This window comes from Alosa sapidissima, chromosome 8 (genome assembly GCF_018492685.1).
Source record: "Alosa sapidissima isolate fAloSap1 chromosome 8, fAloSap1.pri, whole genome shotgun sequence".
In the NCBI taxonomy this organism is placed as follows: domain Eukaryota; kingdom Metazoa; phylum Chordata; class Actinopteri; order Clupeiformes; family Clupeidae; genus Alosa; species Alosa sapidissima.
The window spans coordinates 37005136-37024171 of record NC_055964.1 but is presented as its reverse complement, the minus strand read 5'-3'; the positions used below and the strand labels follow the sequence as shown (position 1 = coordinate 37024171).

Genomic DNA, 19036 nt, shown 5'->3' with positions numbered 1-19036 from the left:
TCCATCCATCCATCCATCTATCCATCCATCTATCCATCTATCCATCCATCCATCCATCCATCCATCTATCCATCCATCCATCCATCTATCCATCCATCTATCCATCCATCCATCCATCCATCCATCCATCTATCCATCTATCCATCCATCCATCCATCAATCCTTACATCCTTCCTCCATCCATCCATCCTCCATCCATCAGTGCAGGAGAAGATGGAGCTGTCGTCCATCCCTGTGTCCCTAGAGAGCCGCTACTGTGTGCTGTTGGGTGGTGACCGAGAGGCGCTGCCCGCTAGCCTGATTAGCCAGATCGGGTACCGCTGCCATCCCGCCCTCTACACCGAGGGTGACCCGGGAGAGAGACTGGAGCTCATCGCAGGTAAGCAGATCGGGTACCGCTGCCATCCCGCCCTCTACACCGAGGGTGACCCGGGAGAGAGACTGGAGCTCATCACAGGTAAGCAGATCTATGCCTCAGACTGGACACCATGGCTAGGCTACTGTCACAGAAAAGCACCGCTCACAACAGCAGAGCAGCCCACTGGCGCTGTTAGGTGCAGAGACAGCTTAGTAACACAGCAGCTAGGCAATCTGTCTTAATGATGATGGCAGTCAGAACAGGCTGCTATGCTGGTTCAGTTTAGCAGTGGAGGGCTGGGCTTGACAGTGCTCTGAGTAGCTCCGTGAGAATACTGATTCAGCTTAGCAGTGGAGGGCTGGGCTTGACAGTGCTCTGAGTAGCTCCGTGAGAATAAGAAAAGGACTTGGGCGTCTGCATCTCTGTCTCTGTCTCTGTGTGTGCCTCAGGCTCCGGTGTGTTTATGACGCGAGGACAGCTGATGAACTGTCACCTGTGCGCCGGCATCAAACACAAAGTGCTGCTGCGACGGCTCCTCGCTGCCTTCTTCGACAGGTCGGTTAAACGCGTCTCTCTCTCTCTCTCTTCCATTAAACACAGCTCACACTTCTCTTCATGTTCCTGTTCCTCCTGCTGTTTGGCTACGCAGAGACGTGTAGTGGCATGTGTAGCACTGTACCTGCACCAATGCTGAACGCTCGACAATGCATCCTGACAGAGACAAACATCTCGCGTCCCTCTAAAGCTGTTTGGCGTTGGTTGCTACTGCATGTGAACACTGCATATTCCATGCGCCCTCCAGTGGCTGACTGTGGTATTGTGATTGCAGAAACACACTAGCGGACAGCTGCGGGACTGGAATTCGCTCGTCGAACTGTGACCCCAGTAGGAAGCCTTTGGACAGCCGCATTTTGAACACTGTTAAACGTGAGTATCTGGGGGTCTTCCTATTTCAACTGATAAAATACCATAAGTCCAGTTGTCAAATATTTTGTCATTCTTTAAGTTATAACTCACATCCAAAGAAATCATTAAAAAAAAACTACATGTATGTAGCCCATGCTTCATGCTCACTGCTCAGGTCAAAAGTGGCCTTATTTTGGCTTATTTCAGATCACAGTCGAGTTCTGTATTTCACCCCAAACTCTTCCTTGCTGTCTGTCCTTCTCTTTTGCTCTTTATAGTTTACTGTCAGAATTTCGCGCCCAACTTCAAGGAGAGTGAGATGAACGTCATTGCTGCGGACATGTGCACCAACGCGCGGCGCGTGCGTAAACGCTGGCTGCCCAAGATCAAGTCCATGCTGCCCGAGGCGATGGAGGCGTACCGGAGCGCGGTGGTGGTGGGTCCGGCCGAGACGGCTCCTGCGGCCAGCACCACGTTCCCTTTCGAGGCCGAGTTCAAACACCTGACGACGGCGGCCGGTCTCCAGGTCGAGCCGCACCTGTACGGAGACGCGCGCGACCCGCTCAGAACTCTCCCTCACTTCCCCGGCCAACAGGACGCCAAGGCTCCGACGGCGGCCGAGCAGGACAACGGCGCGGAGTCGGTGAAAGGCCGAGAGGACTCGGACGAGGCGAGAGGCCGCGCGGAGGCCACAGAGAGGGGCGTCCTCAACATTCACCACGGCAACAAGAAGGCTGACGCCCCCAGCTCCTCCCCCCCAGCAAAGGCACACAGCGGCGAGCAGCCGCCTGTGGAGAAGGATCTCCCCGAAGAGCAGTGAACTGCCCCCCCCCCTTTACCCCCCCCCAACCTCTGACCTCTGACCTCCTTTATGAACTCTCCTAACTGCCCCCCCTTACCCTCCCCCCGACCTCTGACCTCTGACCTTCTTCATGAACTCTCCTAACTGCCCCCCCCCCACCACCACTGCTCTTCTCCAAACAGCCGCGCCGCTAGTGTCAGAGAAATGTGTGCAGAGCACCGCAATCAAGCTGCAAGGACATCCAGAAGCAAAACAAAGGCCTGCGTATCTGACAGAGAAAAACACTGTAATCGCAGTTACATACAATGGCATAGAGCTACCAATCCAATATGCTGTCATTTATCATCAGTGCACACAAAGACAGACACAGGAAGACATATACACACACACACACACACACATACACAAACTCTCTCTCTCTTTCTCTCTCTCTCTCACACACACACACACAAACACACTCTCGCTCTCCTTCTCCCTCTCTCTCTCTCACACACACACATACGCAAACTCTCTCTCTTTTTCTCTCTCTCTCTCTCTCACACACACACAAACACTCTCCCTCTCCTTCTCCCTCTCTCTCACACACACACATACACAAACTCTCCCTCTACTTCTCCCTCTCTCTCTCACTCTCTCACACACACACACACACACACACACTCCCTGACTGCTTGCGCAGGTGGTGCAGATGCATGTGAAGCTCTTGCAGTCCTACTCGGATAAGCGCTCTCAGAACATATGTATAAATATTTACTCAACCAATGGAACCAGGACAATTTGCATGGAAAACTGCTTCAAACTGACAAGGGACATATCATTTTGCTACACACAGATGTGTTCTTAAAACGTAAAACGCCAGCTATGTGTCGATCCGTTTGGGGAAGCTGATAGTGACTATCATGAGGAGTGTGTGAGGGGACGTAGACTGTAAAGAACTGGTCAAGCTGCAGGTTTTTCCGCTTTCAGTGTGCTTTTTTACAGACGGCCAGCCCTTGTGTAAATCTACTCAGTATTCATGTGTCCTGGGGAGCGTCATGACGACGGAGGGGATCCAGCACTCACATCATGGCCAGACTAGTTACAGAACGGTCACCAACCAGGAGACCCAGATTGGTCAGCTGTGCCGGGTCAGCTGGACCAACAGCCGCCTCTGTTTAGGGCCCAATAGATTCCAGAACCACTCCACATGCTAGGTTGGTGTTCTAGAACTATCAGATCGGGTTTTGGGTCAGCTCTTGAACTAACCCAGATTAGGGATCAGTACTGGATTCATTCGGTAGTCCCCTGGGGATGGAGTGTGTTGTGCAGTGGGGCTGGAGTGATCTGTTACTGCAGTGGACTAATAGAGGTGTGAGGTGGTCACTGTAGAGGTGTGGGGTGGTCACTGTAGAGGTGTGGGGTGGTCACTATCTATAGAGGTGTGGGGTGGTCACTATCTATAGAGGTGTGGGGTGGTCACTATAGAGGTGTGGGGTGGTCACTATCTATAGAGGTGTGGGGTGGTCACTATCTATAGAGGTGTGGGGTGGTCACTATAGAGGTGTGGGGTGGTCACAATCTATAGAGGTGTGGGGTGGTCACTATCTAGAGGTGTGGGGTGGTCACTATCTATAGAGGTGTGGGTGGTCACTATAGAGGTGTGGGGTGATCACTATAGAGGTGTGGGGTGGTCACTATCTATAGAGGTGTGGGTGGTCACTATAGAGGTGTGGGGTGGTCACTATCTATAGAGGTGTGGGGTGGTCACTATAGAGGTGTGGGGTGGTCACTATCTATAGAGGTGTGGGGTGATCACTATAGAGGTGTGGGGTGGTCACTATCTATATAGGTGTGGGTGGTCACTATAGAGGTGTGGGGTGGTCACTATCTATAGAGGTGTGGGGTGGTCACTATCTATAGAGGTGTGGGGTGGTCACTATAGAGGTGTGGGGTGGTCACTATCTATAGAGGTGTGGGTGGTCACTGTAGAGGTGTGGGGTGGTCACTATCTATAGAGGTGTGGGGTGATCACTATAGAGGTGTGGGGTGGTCACTATCTATAGAGGTGTGGGGTGATCACTATAGATGTGTGGGGTGGTCACTATAGAGGTGTGGGGTGGTCACTATCTATAGAGGTGTGGGTGGTCACTATAGAGGTGTGGGGTGGTCACTATCTATAGAGGTGTGGGGTGGTCACTATAGAGGTGTGGGGTGGTCACTATCTATAGAGGTGTGGGGTGGTCACTATCTATAGAGGTGTGGGGTGATCACTATAGAGGTGTGGGGTGGTCACTATAGAGGTGTGGGGTGGTCATTGTTACTGCAGTGGGTGTTAGAGGTGTGGGGTGGTCACTGTGACTGCAGTGGGTGTTAGAGGTGTGGGGTGGTCATTGTTACTGCAGTGGGTGTTAGAGGTGTGGGGTGGTCATTGTTACTGCAGTGGGTGTTAGAGGTGTGGGGTGGTCACTATCTATAGAGGTGTGGGGTGGGTGTTGGATGGTCACTGTCGGTCCCCCTGCTGTGTGGAATAAAGGCTCAGTTTCTGTTTCGATCTTAGCCTCAGTGTCTCTCTATTCTCTGCATGCTTCTGCTCTGCCTGGTTATGACACCGGCAACAAAGATATTCCAACGCACCTCACACATCCCCCTGGTTATGACACCGGTAACAAAGATATTCCCACACACCTCACACATCCCCCTGGTTATGACACCGGTAACATAGATATTCCCACACACCTCACACATCCCCCTGGTTATGACACCGGTAACAAAGATATTCCAATGCACCTCACACATCCCCCTGGTTATGACACCGGTAACAAAGATATTCCCACACACCTCACTATGACACCGGTAAGAAAGATATTCCCACGCACCTCACACATCCCCCTGGTTATGACACCGGTAACAAAGATATTCCAACGCACCTCACACATCCCCCTGGTTATGACACCGGTAACAAAGATATTCCCACACACCTCACGCATCCCCCTGGTTATGACACCAGTAACAAAGATATTCCAACGCACCTCATACATCACCCCTGCCATTAGAAGGGCAAACAGTCACAGTACGACAAGCACCAAGTCACATTTCACAGCAGATTTACACAGAATCAAAACAGCGTTTATTCCAATCTTACAGTTCCTCAGCAGTCAGGATAAGCAACAGTCAGAGCATAGCACATTTCACGTCACGGTTTTTAGGGTCATTTTCAACGTTTCGCGTGTCCAACATCTTCTTCTCTATCCATGTTCTGTCCCACTCGCTGTCCTCAGGCGTTCTGTCCTCCACTGATAGAGCTTCTCCGTGCACTCTGCAAGGACAAACAACAAGCACCCAATTACAGAATAGAACGAAACAGTGACAACAACAGACAACTACCAGTCTGATACACATACATACATGACATATAGAGTTCAGGCTACATGACGTGGAGTTCAGGCTACATGACGTGGAGTTCAGGCTACATGACATATAGAGTTCAGGACATATAGAGTTCAGGCTACATGATATATAGAGTTCAGGCTACATGACATATAGAGTTCAGGACATATAGAGTTCAGGCTACATGATATATAGAGTTCAGGCTACATGACATATAGAGTTCAGGACATATAGAGTTCAGGCTACATGACGTGGAGTTCAGGCTACATGACATATAGAGTTCAGGACGTATAGAGTTCAGGCTACAGGACATATAGAGTTCAGGACATATAAAGTTCAGGCTACATGACATATAGAGTTCAGGCTACAGAACATATAGAGTTCAGGCTACATGACATATAGAGTTCAGGACATATAGAGTTCAGGCTACATGACGTGGAGTTCAGGCTACATGACATATAGAGTTCAGGACGTATAGAGTTCAGGCTACAGGACATATAGAGTTCAGGACATATAGAGTTCAGGCTACATGACGTGGAGTTCAGGCTACATGACATATAGAGTTCAGGCTACAGAACATATAGAGTTCAGGCTACATGACATATAGAGTTCAGGACATATAGAGTTCAGGCTACATGACATATAGAGTTCAGGACATATAGAGTTCAGGCTACATGACGTGGAGTTCAGGCTACATGACATATAGAGTTCAGGCTACATGACATATAGAGTTCAGGACATATAGAGTTCAGGACATATAGAGTTCAGGCTACATGACATATAGAGTTCAGGCTACAGGACATATGGAGTTCAGACTCAGGGGCTCCATAAAGCATCTTGAGACGATTCTTTTTCATTTCAATTCTTTTTGACGCTATATAAGTAAATAGTGGTGGAAGTGAATCTCCTTTAACACTGCAGGGCAAAACAACACAATGTAACTACAGCACACAACTCTGCAGGGCAGAACAACACAATGTAACTACAGCACACAACTCTGCAGGGCAGAACAACACAATGTAACTACAGCACACAACTCTGCAGGGCAGAACAACACAATGTAACTACAGCAGTAACTACAGCACACAACTCTGCAGGGCAGAACAACACAATGTAACTACAGCACACAACTCTGCAGGGCAGAACGGGGTTTTCAGGCTAAAGGCCTCTGCAAAGCGTCCTGAGACTATTTCAGCTGTCATTGGAACTACTGTAAGGGAAAAAAACGAAACTGGACAAAAGCCTAGAATGAACAGTGACAAGAACAAAAATATGAGGCTACACTTTATTTAGATAGTCCCCTTTAGACTATTTAAATTTAGATAGTCCCCTTTAGACTATTTAGATAGTCCCCTTTAGACTATTTAGATAGTTCCCTTTAGACTGTTTAGATTTAGATAGTCCCCTTTAGACTATTTAGATTTAGATAGTCCCCTCTAGACTATCTACAGATACAGATACAGATAGCTTATCAACAAGCGATCTGTTGACACTCTGTTATGCACATTTTATGGTAAAGGTTAGTTTAACCAGTTTAATTGTTTAACAGCAATTTTATATACTGAACTTGAATGGCAAGAGATGGTCTGTAAATTCTCTGTGGGCGGACTATCCAAGTAAAGTGTGTGTGTCCGTGTGTGTCCGTGTGTGTGTGCAGAGGCGTATCAAGCTTTTTAAAAGTGTGGGGGTTGTGGGATAGGAAAATGAAACAATCTGGCCAAATGATAAATAACTCCCTACAGGGACGTTGTAAGTATTTTCTGAGAGGGGTGCGGACTATATTGGTGTCCTGAAGTTTCTCCCCTGAAAAAAAATAGAAATTTTGATTGCTAAATACACCATTTTAATGCAGTTTGGAAGGGACAGAAGAAGCAGCGCCCCTATGTGTGGCTCATGTGACATGTAGGCCTACATGATCTACCTGCTATCACTTCACTATTTGACACTACCCTATATGGAGACATATCTGATATATCATGTTATAAATCAAGAAATCATTTCAGAAATTATGTTTTGTGCATATGGGTTAGCAGGCTACAATAAATTACCTAACAGACATCAGCCTAATTTCGAGGTATCACTAATACCTATTAAATAAATGTAAAGGACACAGAATAGTGACAGAACTGTAAGCTCAATTTCAAAAACGTTTGAAGTCTACCCATATGCAAAGGGAATATAAATAAATTGTGTTGCATATAGCCATCTTAATTAATGTTAATTTAAAGATTATGATTAGCAGTTTCTATGCTTTTTCCATTGATAGTTACAGGAAGCCACGTTGTTGTTTAAACTATTGTTGCTTCTAGCCCACACCAGTTTCACTTGCTACAGGGACACACACATTGCATGAGCGCTCATAAGCGTTCTATTTGAGTTCATGCTGGAAATATTAGTTCTCAGATGTAGAACTCAAACGTGTCTTGACCTGGCCGTTTGTAAGATCAAAATAAGATGTTCTAAATGGAACGCGACCGTATTTAAGACATTAAGATCTCCAGTAGATGTAGCACTACGACACACATTGACATTGAAATGCCGCCGACGTGTGTAAGATCAGATCAAATAAGACAATGGAACGCAAAGCTGTTCAGATCTTTTCCAAGCGTCTTGGAGACGTAGGCCTATGTGTGCTGACTGGGCTATGTCTATATAGTTGATGACACCAAATTAATAAGTATCTGATTGGGGAAACTTTTAGCCTATTTTTTTTTTTAGTCCGCGGTTCCATTCAATCTTGCTGCAAATGATCAGACGTGTGAAGCACCGGGCATAACTTAATTTCGCGGCTACGTGGACCAGTAGGTTAATTGTTGAGGAGGCCCATAGTTTGAGAAAAGCTGCAGATCATAGACAGAAAAAGCATAATGCTCTGAGAACAGTAGCCAAAGGTCTTTTTGCAGAAACAACAAGTGCCTTGGTGCGCGCACCCCCGCTTTCACTTTGACTCCCTGCATTTCTACATTGTGACAAAAACTGTCAGTCAGACAGTGAATTTTGGTTTACTAAATTGGCATAATGCGGTAACAATTATCATTTCAATTCTACCTGAAATCTGCTCACTGCAGACGTTATAATGCAGACCCAAGCAGCACAGCCTTGAAAGATGCACACTTTGAATTTGATCAGAGCGGCTCTGGTTCTTCACTGGCTAACTTGATGACCTTGAACTTGATGGCTGGATGACCGTTCAATCAAATCAACAGACCTATTTGTGTCTCTCTCTGTGTGCATTATGGTAGATACAGTTCCAACTCTTTACGGGAGCGTTTATTTCCATATTTTACTTTAATTTTAATCTGACAAAAAGTGTGGGGGATAGAATCGTGTTCCAGCAAAAGTGTGTACGTTATAACACCCACATCCCTGTGTGTGTGTGTGTGTTACCCAAGATTATACTGAGGCACCTGCAGTTACAGAAACAGTAGTTTACTCCATGCCAGACCACAAGCAGCTGATCGCAGATGTGCATGGTCTCAGAGTGCTGGGGATTTACCTGCTCAAACAGGTGTGCAGGAGTGCTGGGGATTTACCTGCTCAAACAGGTGAGCAAGAGTGCTGGGGATTTACCTGCTCAAACAGGTGAGCAGGAGTGCTGGGGATTTACCTGCTCAAACAGGTGAGCAAGAGTGCTGGGGATTTACCTGCTCAAACAGGTGAGCAGGAGTGCTGGGGATTTACCTGCTCAAACAGGTGAGCAGGAGTGCTGGGGATTTACCTGCTCAAACAGGTGTGCAGGAGTGCTGGGGATTTACCTGCTCAAACAGGTGAGCAAGAGTGCTGGGGATTTACCTGCTCAAACAGGTGAGCAGGAGGGCTGTGCAGGAGTGCTGGGGATTTACCTGCTCAAACAGGTGAGCAAGAGTGCTGGGGATTTACCTGCTCAAACAGGTGAGCAGGAGGGCTGTGCAGGAGTGCTGGGGATTTACCTGCTCAAACAGGTGTGCAAGAGTGCTGGGGAAACCTGCTCAAACAGGTGTGCAGGAGTGCTCGGGATTTACCTGTTCAAACAGGTGAGCAGGAGGGCTGTGCAGGAGTGGTCTGAGGGGGTTCTGCAGCAGTCCAGGTTCTGGTTCTGCTGACCCGGGCCCGTCTCCTCCTGGTTCTGGTTCTGCCTCCACTCCTGCAGGACGTGCTCTGGCAGACACGCACAGGATTCTGGGAAGTCCACATCTCTGACGGCACGCATCAGCTCACAGTTTCTCAACTGCTCGCTCTCCAGACGAAACATGTTCCACACACACCGTCTAGACGGAGAAATAGGTAACATGTTCCACACACATCGTCTAGACGGAGAAACAGGTAACATGCATGCACGCACACACATACACACACGTACGCATGCATGCACAGACACACAAACACACACACACACACACACACACACAAACATACACACACGTACGCACACACGCACAAACATACACATGCACACACACACACACAAACACACACACACACGTACGCATACACACACACATACACATGCACACACAAACATACACATGCACACACACACACACAAACATACACACACAAACATACACACATGTACGCACGCACGCACAAACATACACATGCACACAAGCAACACAAACATACACACACGTACGCATGCACGCACAAACATACACACACACACAAACATACACACACACATATACTGTACACACACACATCCGAAGGGGCAAATATATTCTGCACACCATCAGAGGGAATAAACACAAACAGCAAGCACACTGTCTAAAGAAACAGATTTATTCCACACACACATCTGAAGGGACAAATACATTACACACACACACACACACGCAGACCATCATAACAGACTGAGATATTCCAAACACGCACACACACTGTCTGAAGGAGAAAATATATTTTCAGCACACAGTCGGAGTAAAAGTACCATAGCTTTTGCCATAAGGCACACCGTCTGAATGGACAATACAACAGCATAATACACACCGTCTGAATGGACAATACAACAGCATAATACACACCGTCTGAATGGACAATACAACAGCATAATACACACCGTCTGGAGTGTGTGTGTGTGTGTGTGCTATGTTGTGAGTGTGTAAAGGTGTGTGTGTGTGTGCACTATATGTTGTGAGTGTGTAATGGTGTGTGTTTGTTATATGTTGTGAGTGTGTAATAGTGTGTGTGTGCTATATGTTGTGAGTGTGCAATGGTGTGTGTGTGTGTGTTTGAGTGTGTAATAGTGTGTGTGAGTGTGTGTGTGTGTGTGTGTGTGTGTGTGTGAGAGAGTATGTAATGGTGTGTGTGAGTGTGTGTATGTGAGAGAGTGTGTGTGTGTGTGTGAGAGTATGTAATGGTGTGTGTGTGTGAGTATGTAATGGTGTGTGTGTGTGTGTAATGGTGTGTGTGTGTGTGTGAGAGAGAGTATGTAGCGGTGTGTGTGTGCTATAGGTTGAGTGTGTGTGTGTGAGAGTATGTAGTGGTGTGTGTGTGCTATAGGTTGTGTGTGTGTGTGTAGTGGTGTGTGTGTGCTATAGGTTGTGTGTGTGTGTGTAGTGGTGTGTGTGTGCTATAGGTTGTGTGTGTGTGTGAGAGAGTATGAAGTGGTGTGTGTGTGCTATAGGTTGTGTGTGTGTGTGTGTGTGTGTGTAGTGGTGTGTGTGTGCTATAGGTTGTGAGTGTGTGTGTGTGTATAGTGGTGTGTGTGTGTGTGTGTGTGTGTGTAGTCGTGTGTGTGTGCTATAGGCGGTGTGTAGTGGTGTGTGTTTGTAGTGGTGTGTGTGTGCTATAGGTTGTGTGTGTGTGTGTGTGTGTGTGTGTAGTGGTGTGTGTGTGCTATAGGTTGTGTGTATGTATGTGTGTGTGCTATAGGTTGTGTGTGTGTGTGTGTGTGTGTGTGTGCTATAGGTTGTGTGTGTGTGTGTGTGTGTGTGTGTGTGTGCTATAGGTTGTGTGTGTGTATGTGTGTGTGTGTGCTATAGGTTGTGTGTGTGTGTGTGTGTGTGCTATAGGTTGTGTGTGTGTGTGTGTGTGTGTATGTGTGTGTGTGTGTGTGTGTGTGCTATAGGTTGTGTGTGTGTATGTGTGTGTGTGCTATAGGTTGTGTGTGTGTGTGTGTGTGTGCTATAGGTTGTGTGTGTGTGTGTGTGTGCTATAGGTTGTGTGTGTGTGTGTTTGTGTGTGTGTGTAGTGGTGTGTGTGTGCTATAGGTTGTGTGTGTGTGTGTGTGTGTGTGTGTGTGTGTGTATAGGTTGTGTGTGTGCTATAGGTTGTGTGTGTGTGTGTTTGTGTGTGTGTGTATGCTATAGGTTGTGTGTGTGTGTGTGTAGTGGTGTGTGTGTGCTATAGGTTGTGTGTGTGTGTGTGTGTGTGTGTGTGCTATAGGTTGTGTGTGTGTGTGTGTATAGGTTGTGTGTGTGTGTGTGTGTGTGTATAGGTTGTGTGTGTGTGTGTATGTGTGCTGTACCTGAGCACCTCTAGAGGGGCCAGCACGCTGCTGACGGAGGCTGCAGCTACAGAGTCCCTCATCTGGGCCAGCAGGATGTTCACCGCCCAGCACACACGCAGAACCACGTCCAGCAGCATACCGCCATAGTACAGCGCCTGGGACAGCACACGTGCAGAACCATGTCCAGCACACACGCAGAACCACGTCCAGCACACACGCAGAACCATGTCCAGCACACACGCAGAACCATGTCCAGCACACACGCAGAACCACGTCCATCAGAATACCGCCATAGTAGTATTGTAGTATTGAGTATTTATTCTGATATCTTGATATCAGGCAGAATTGTCATGTACATGTAAGCCATTTTTGTCAACTAGTTAACTAGTGAGCCAGTGAGGGCCAAAATATGCACACTAGTTAACTAGTGGGAGCCAAAAGGCTCACTAGTTAACTAGTGTACACATTTTAGCTTCACTAGTTAACTAGTGAGAGCCAGAAATGTCTACTAGTTAACTAGGCCAAAATGCATACCAGTCAGCTAGTTGAAGGCTTTTGGGTCTCACTAGTTAACTAGTGACAGCCAAACATGTGCACATGTTTACTAGTGAAGGCAAAACACCTCACTAGTTAACTAGTTGGAGTAGGTCAAAGTCACTAGTTAACTAGTGAACCATAAATGGCTTACTAGCTAGCTAGGTGATGGCAGTAGGCTCACTAGTTAACCAGTTGATGCATCATTTGTCCAAACTAGTTAACTAGTGAGGTCATAAATGTATACTAGTGAACTAGTTCAAGACAAAATTCACACTAGTCAACTAGTGGCGCAGAATTCAAATTAGGAGGCGGGGAATTCTGGAAATTGAGGCTTTCTATTGGCTCCCTATGTCCAAATAGAACATGACAACCAATCACAGTGCAGAATTTCACGAAATCCCACCCACAACATTTGCATGTGGCACACAAGTTAACATGCTGGCCAAAGGTACTCTAGCTAGTAAACTAGTGGCTTCAGTGTGACACTTACATGTAAACTAGTGAAGGCAGAACTGCTCACTAGTTAACTAGTGAGGTCTAAAAAGTGTCACTAGTTTACTAGTGTGCACCAAAACACCCACTAGTGAACTAGTGATGGCAATTTCCATTCGACTAGTTAACTAGTGAGGTGCAAAAAGTGTCACTAGTTTACTAGTGTGCCCCAAAATGCCCACTAGTTAACTAGTGAAGGCCATTTCAGCCCCACTAGTTAACTAGTGAGATGCCAAAATGGTCACTTGTTAACATATAAAGGCCAAAATACCCACTAGTTTACTAGTGAGGGTGTTGTGGGCCTTACTAGTTAACTAGTGGCATGCATATTTTGTTCACTAGTTAACTAGTTACACCTAAAAACACAAACAAGCTGACCGTTTTTGTCCACTAGTTAACTAGTGGAACAATTTAAGTCTCACTAGTTTGTATGTGTGCGTGTGTGTGTGTACGTGTGTGCGTGTGTGTGTGTGTGTATGTGTGCGTGTGTGTGTGTACGTGTGTGCGTGTGTGTGTGTGTATGTGTGCGTGTGTGTGTGTACGTGTGTGTGTGTGTGTATGTGTGCGTGTGTGTGTGTACGTGTGTGTGTACGTGTGTGTGTGCGTGTGTGTGTGTATGTGTGCGTGTGTGTGTGTACGTGTGTGTGTGTGTGTGCGTGTGTGTGTGTGCGTGTGTGTGTGTGTGTATGTGTGCGTGTGTGTGTGTACGTGTGTGTGTGTGTGTATGTGTGCGTGTGTGTGTGTACGTGTGTGTGTGCGTGCGTGTGTGTGTGTATGTGTGCGTGTGTGTGTGTATGTGTGCGTGTGTGTGTGTACGTGTGTGTGTGCGTGTGTGTGTGTACCTCGTGTGTGTACAGCAACTCTCTCCTCAGGAGTCCGTGGCCCTGCAGCAGAGTCCAGTCCATGCGTAGGTCCCAGCTCACACACACCAACACACTGAAGCAGGTGGACACAGCCCACAGGTACACACACACATTCACCTCCCACACCTGGCCAGGGTGCACTGCAGTACACACACACACACACACATATAATATGCATGCAAATAAACACATATGTACAATGCACACACACACATACATGCACACACACTACAGTGCTGTAACAGTGTGATAGGTGCAGGTAATAGTGTAATACTGTGAACACACACACACACAAACGCACACACACACACACACACACACACACACACACACTGGATTTAGGGTCTGGATTTAGGGTAGTTTAGAGGAACTCTCACTAATCCCAACTCAGCATGGACGCCATGATGGATGCGTGCGCGCACATACACAAGCACACACACACACACGCACGCACGCACACACACACACACACACTACATAAACTGCAGGTAATAGTGTAGTACTGTGATATAATCCCGTAATAAGTGTTGTGTAGTGCTGTGATAATTATAATCCTGTAATACGTGTCGTGTAGTGCTGTGATAACTATAATCCCGTAATAAGTGTCGTGTAGTGCTGTCATGTAGTGCTGTGATAACTATAATCCCGTAATAAGTGTCGTGTAGTGCTGTCATGTAGTGCTGTGATAACTATAATCCTGTAGTGCTGTGATAACTATAATCCCGTAATAAGTGTCGTGTAGTGCTGTGATAACTATAATCCTGTAGTGCTGTGATAACTATAATCCTGTAGTGCTGTGATAACTATAATCCTGTAGTGCTGTGATAACTATAATCCTGTAGTGCTGTGATAACTATAATCCTGTAGTGCTGTGATAACTATAATCCCGTAATAGAAGTTGTGTAGTGCTGTGATAACCAGGGTGCGATTTGTAGGGGGGGGGGGGGGGTGGTGAGGATTTCCCCCCCTCTGGTTTTCCTATCCCTACCTCTGCTAAATTATATTTATACCCGGTGGGGACAACATTTGAATTTCCCCTTGAGGATCAATAAAGTATCTATCTATCTCTATCTATTTATCCCCCTCTGCCCCTCATATTGATTAATGCTACTTCATATAAGTAAAGCGCTGCAACGTGAGAACAGTCTAGTAGGCTAGCCTACATAATAATCTGACATCAGAAACGCACCGTCACCGTCAGCAGTCATGCTGCTGACACAGTGGCTGCGTGATAACTTAATTTGGCCTTGATCGTGCAGGACATTTCAGAATGTCGAGTGTGTAATCCATCATAAATGGCTAGTTTCAATGGAAAAGTTAGCTGGACAAATGAAAGAAAACGAGAAGGATTCAGTGAAGCATATCGTCATATTTTAGAACCTTCAAAATTAGAAAACTGATGCAACTGAGATGGAGGACAACTGCAAGTAGAGTAGAACGTAGGCCTATTGTCCGAAGATACTTACATTAAATGAGGAGATATTTGCTGAATGTCACAAAAAGTGTTACAGAAATTGCTTGGCATCGCTTATTCAATGGCTCTCTACCGAAACACCTGTAGTTTGCGGAGGACGAACGAGAAAGCACTCGTTTGATAAATCAGCCAGTAGGCTAGTAGACAAATAACTTTTAGAACTTTGTACTGCAAAAACGAATGTTGGTGGGTATTTAAACTATCTAGCGGGTGTTTTAACAGCAGCAAGAAATAGAAGCTTCATGGTCTTTATGTTCTCGTTCGTAAATTATTTTCATAAAACTTCAAGTTGCCCTATAACTTTACTTTCCAAACTCTTCACTGCACTGTAGACAGTATGATAGGCTATTTATGTTCTGTAGACTACAATAAACACATTTATTTTTTCAACTTTTGCAATATTACGCACTTGGCTACTGAACGCAAATCAGCAGGAGAGAGAATGCACGTAGCCTACGCAGCGTGTAGCGCAATGTGTAGGCTATTTGGTTACCAACTAACACTGTTAGCCAATTCACTAACTTAAGACTTCAGTGCCATCATATACAACGTTTTTTTACACAACAAATACAGAAAGGATGGAGGCAGTAAAAGTAGAGGAGTCATTTCAGATGGGGCAAGAACAAGGTGAATTTGTATGCTTGTCAAAACGTAGTCCTACCCTGCATTAGAGGAGCTGATCATCATACCAAGCACACTCGCTGTTTAAAGTCATACACCACGGTAAACTAAAACTAAAATGTTACAACGGTGGCAAAAATAATATAGGGTATTATTAGTCATGACATTACTAGGCTATGAATTGTTCGTTCATTATTTTTTTTTATTTTTTTTTATTTTTTGGGGGGGGGGGGGTTTATAAACTTATTCAAAATCATCCCCGCCTCTGGTTTTTACACAAATCGCACCCTGGTGATAACTATAATCCTGTAATACATGTCGTGTAGTGCTGTGAAAACTATAATCCTGTAATAAGTGTTGTGTAGTGCTGTGAAAACTATAATCCCGTAATAAGTGTCGTGTAGTGCTGTGATAACTATAATCCTGTAATAAGTGCAGTGTAGTGCTGTGATAACTATAATCCTGTAGTGCTGTGATAACTATAATCCCGTAATAAGTGCAGTGTAGTGCTGTGATAATTATAATCCTGTAATAAGTGCAGTGTAGTGCTGTGATAACTATAATCCTGTAGTGCTGTGATAACTATAATCCCGTAATACGTGTTGTGTAGTGCTGTGATAACTATAATCCTGTAGTGCTGTGATAACTATAATCCCGTAATACGTGTCGTGTAGTGCTGTGATAACTATAATCCCGTAATAAGTGTCGTGTAGTGCTGTGATAACTATAATCCTGTAGTGCTGTGATAACTATAATCCCGTAATAAGTGTCGTGTAGTGCTGTGATAACTATAATCCTGTAATACATGTTGTGTAGTGCTGTGAAAACTATAATCCCGTAATAAGTGCAGTGTAGTGCTGTGATAACTATAATCCTGTAGTGCTGTGATAACTATAATCCCGTAATAAGTGCAGTGTAGTGCTGTGATAATTATAATCCTGTAATACATGTCGTGTAGTGCTGTGAAAACTATAATCCCGTAATACGTGTTGTGTAGTGCTGTGATAACTATAATCCTGTAGTGCTGTGATAACTATAATCCTGTAATAAGTGTCGTGTAGTGCTGTCATAACTATAATCCTGTAATAAGTGCAGTGTAGTGCTGTGATAACTATAATCCTGTAGTGCTGTGATAACTATAATCCTGTAATACATGTCGTGTAGTGCTGTGAAAACTATAATCCCGTAATACGTGTTGTGTAGTGCTGTGATAACTATAATCCTGTAGTGCTGTGATAACTATAATCCTGTAATAAGTGTCGTGTAGTGCTGTCATAACTATAATCCTGTAATAAGTGCAGTGTAGTGCTGTGATAACTATAATCCTGTAATAAGTGCAGTGTAGTGCTGTGATAACTATAATCCTGTAGTGCTGTGATAACTATAATCCCGTAATAAGTGCAGTGTAGTGCTGTGATAATTATAATCCTGTAATAAGTGCAGTGTAGTGCTGTGATAACTATAATCCTGTAGTGCTGTGATAACTATAATCCCGTAATACGTGTTGTGTAGTGCTGTGATAACTATAATCCTGTAGTGCTGTGATAACTATAATCCCGTAATACGTGTCGTGTAGTGCTGTGATAACTATAATCCCGTAATAAGTGTCGTGTAGTGCTGTCATGTAGTGCTGTGATAACTATAATCCTGTAGTGCTGTGATAACTATAATCCCGTAATAAGTGTCGTGTAGTGCTGTGATAACTATAATCCTGTAGTGCTGTGATAACTATAATCCCATAATACGTGTCGTGTAATGCTGAAAATGCCGTGTCCACATCTGAGGCGTCGTCCACCTCTGGCTCTGTTGTAGAGTCCGGCGAACATGACCATGAGGAAGACCGTGGCGTATTTGCCAGCGTTGAGGAGGTGGACGGCGTCTCTGCTGTCCCAAAACTGCCTCAGGCACTGGGCAAGACGCAGCCAGGGGGGGAAGCATTGGATCAGACACGTCGCCGCCAGGGCTGACAGACCACAGCTCGCCTGCTCTGGACCACAAACAACAACAATAACAACAATATAAACAATAACACAAACACAAACATCAGCGCAGGATTAGGCAGGTTGCCATCAGAGGTGCTGACCGGAGCCCACCAGCTCAGCACAACACAACAACACACACACACACACACACACACACACACACACACACAATACCTTCTCAGCAACTCTCTACCACAACACAACAACACACACACAAACACACACACACACAACAACACACACACACACACACACACACACACACACACACACACACAATACCTTCTCAGCAACTCTCTACCACAACACAACAACACACACACAAACATACACACACACACACACAAGTTTTATGTCTGCTTTTAAAATGGCAATATGAACAGTACTGAACAGTCACACACACAGTAAACCTAATTTTTAGACCTATGTATTATTATTATTTATGAAATTAATATAACAAAGCTTTTGCACAATAGGCGAAGAGCAGAGAGATGAACAACAATGCACCTTTACTGTAGTGGAGCTTACGAGATGGAAACGAAAGGGAAAAGGTGTTTAAGATGCCCATTTAAATTGTAGCCTAATACACTCTGGCGTGTTTTAAATCCGCAATAAGGAGGAATGTGAGGAGACTGCTATTAAGAATGCTTCTGCAATCAAAACACTAAACACAATCGCGGGAAACACTGCTAAGGTCGGGCGACGTTAGATCAGAGGCAGCAAATGTGCATCTGTCATCTTGTCTGCAGTCACACATTGCATTTTTCACACAAGATCAACAGAGGAACGCAAGTAACAAATGCATTTAAACTTCAGTAGTTGTAATTGTGTGACTAGATTTACAAAAATACTTTGTTACATGACTGTTACCACTATAAGTAGTGGAATTACAGTAACGCCTTACTTTGTACTTTTTCATTTGTAACACTTTACTTAACACTGACAATGACTGTGTATGACTGTACTATGACTGTGTATGACTGTACTATGACTGTGTATGACTGTACTATGACTGTGTATGACTGTACTATGACTGTATTTCTTGAATTTCCCCTTGAGGATCAATAAAGTATCTATCTATCTATCTATCTATCTATCTATCTATCTATCTATCTAACTGTACTATGACTGTGTATAACTGTACTATGACTGTATAACTGTACTATGACTGTGTACAACTGTACTATGACTGTATAACTACTATGACT

General features: G+C 45.2%; 2 protein-coding genes and 1 long non-coding RNA gene across 6 annotated transcripts in view; 2 read left to right on the top strand and 1 right to left on the bottom strand.

The window, feature by feature from the left end:
* Positions 1 to 2492, top strand: part of LOC121715488 (nucleus accumbens-associated protein 2) — a 4247-nt gene extending 1755 nt beyond the window's left edge. Inside the window, exons 3-6 of one of the 3 annotated variants that reach the window (XM_042101281.1) lie at positions 245 to 457; positions 808 to 913; positions 1188 to 1285; positions 1543 to 2492. In XM_042101281.1, the coding sequence (XP_041957215.1) occupies positions 245 to 457; positions 808 to 913; positions 1188 to 1285; positions 1543 to 2084 (959 nt within the window). In that variant the 3' untranslated portion in view covers positions 2085 to 2492. Of the gene's footprint in view, positions 1 to 202; positions 458 to 807; positions 914 to 1187; positions 1286 to 1542 lie in introns of all 3 variants that reach the window. The other 2 variants (XM_042101282.1, XM_042101280.1) reach the window with 2 other exon arrangements.
* Positions 2493 to 3460: 968 nt separating this feature from the next.
* On the top strand, positions 3461 to 4574 carry LOC121715509. Of its 2 annotated transcripts, none has more exons than XR_006033616.1 (3): positions 3461 to 3484; positions 3704 to 4110; positions 4155 to 4574. It is a non-coding gene; the product is annotated as an uncharacterized LOC121715509 (long non-coding RNA). The 2 variants fall into 2 exon arrangements; XR_006033617.1 differs by having other exon boundaries at positions 3704 to 4323; positions 4498 to 4529.
* A 631-nt stretch (positions 4575 to 5205) lies between these two features.
* Positions 5206 to 19036, bottom strand: part of LOC121714722 (xenotropic and polytropic retrovirus receptor 1 homolog) — a 30831-nt gene continuing 17000 nt past the window's right edge. The window contains exons 9-13 of the mRNA XM_042099739.1: positions 17642 to 17833; positions 13731 to 13891; positions 11878 to 12014; positions 9434 to 9679; positions 5206 to 5361 (exon numbers count right to left, since the gene is read on the bottom strand). Coding sequence (XP_041955673.1) covers positions 5217 to 5361; positions 9434 to 9679; positions 11878 to 12014; positions 13731 to 13891; positions 17642 to 17833 — 881 coding nt within the window. The 3' untranslated portion in view covers positions 5206 to 5216. The remainder of the gene's footprint in view (positions 5362 to 9433; positions 9680 to 11877; positions 12015 to 13730; positions 13892 to 17641; positions 17834 to 19036) is intronic.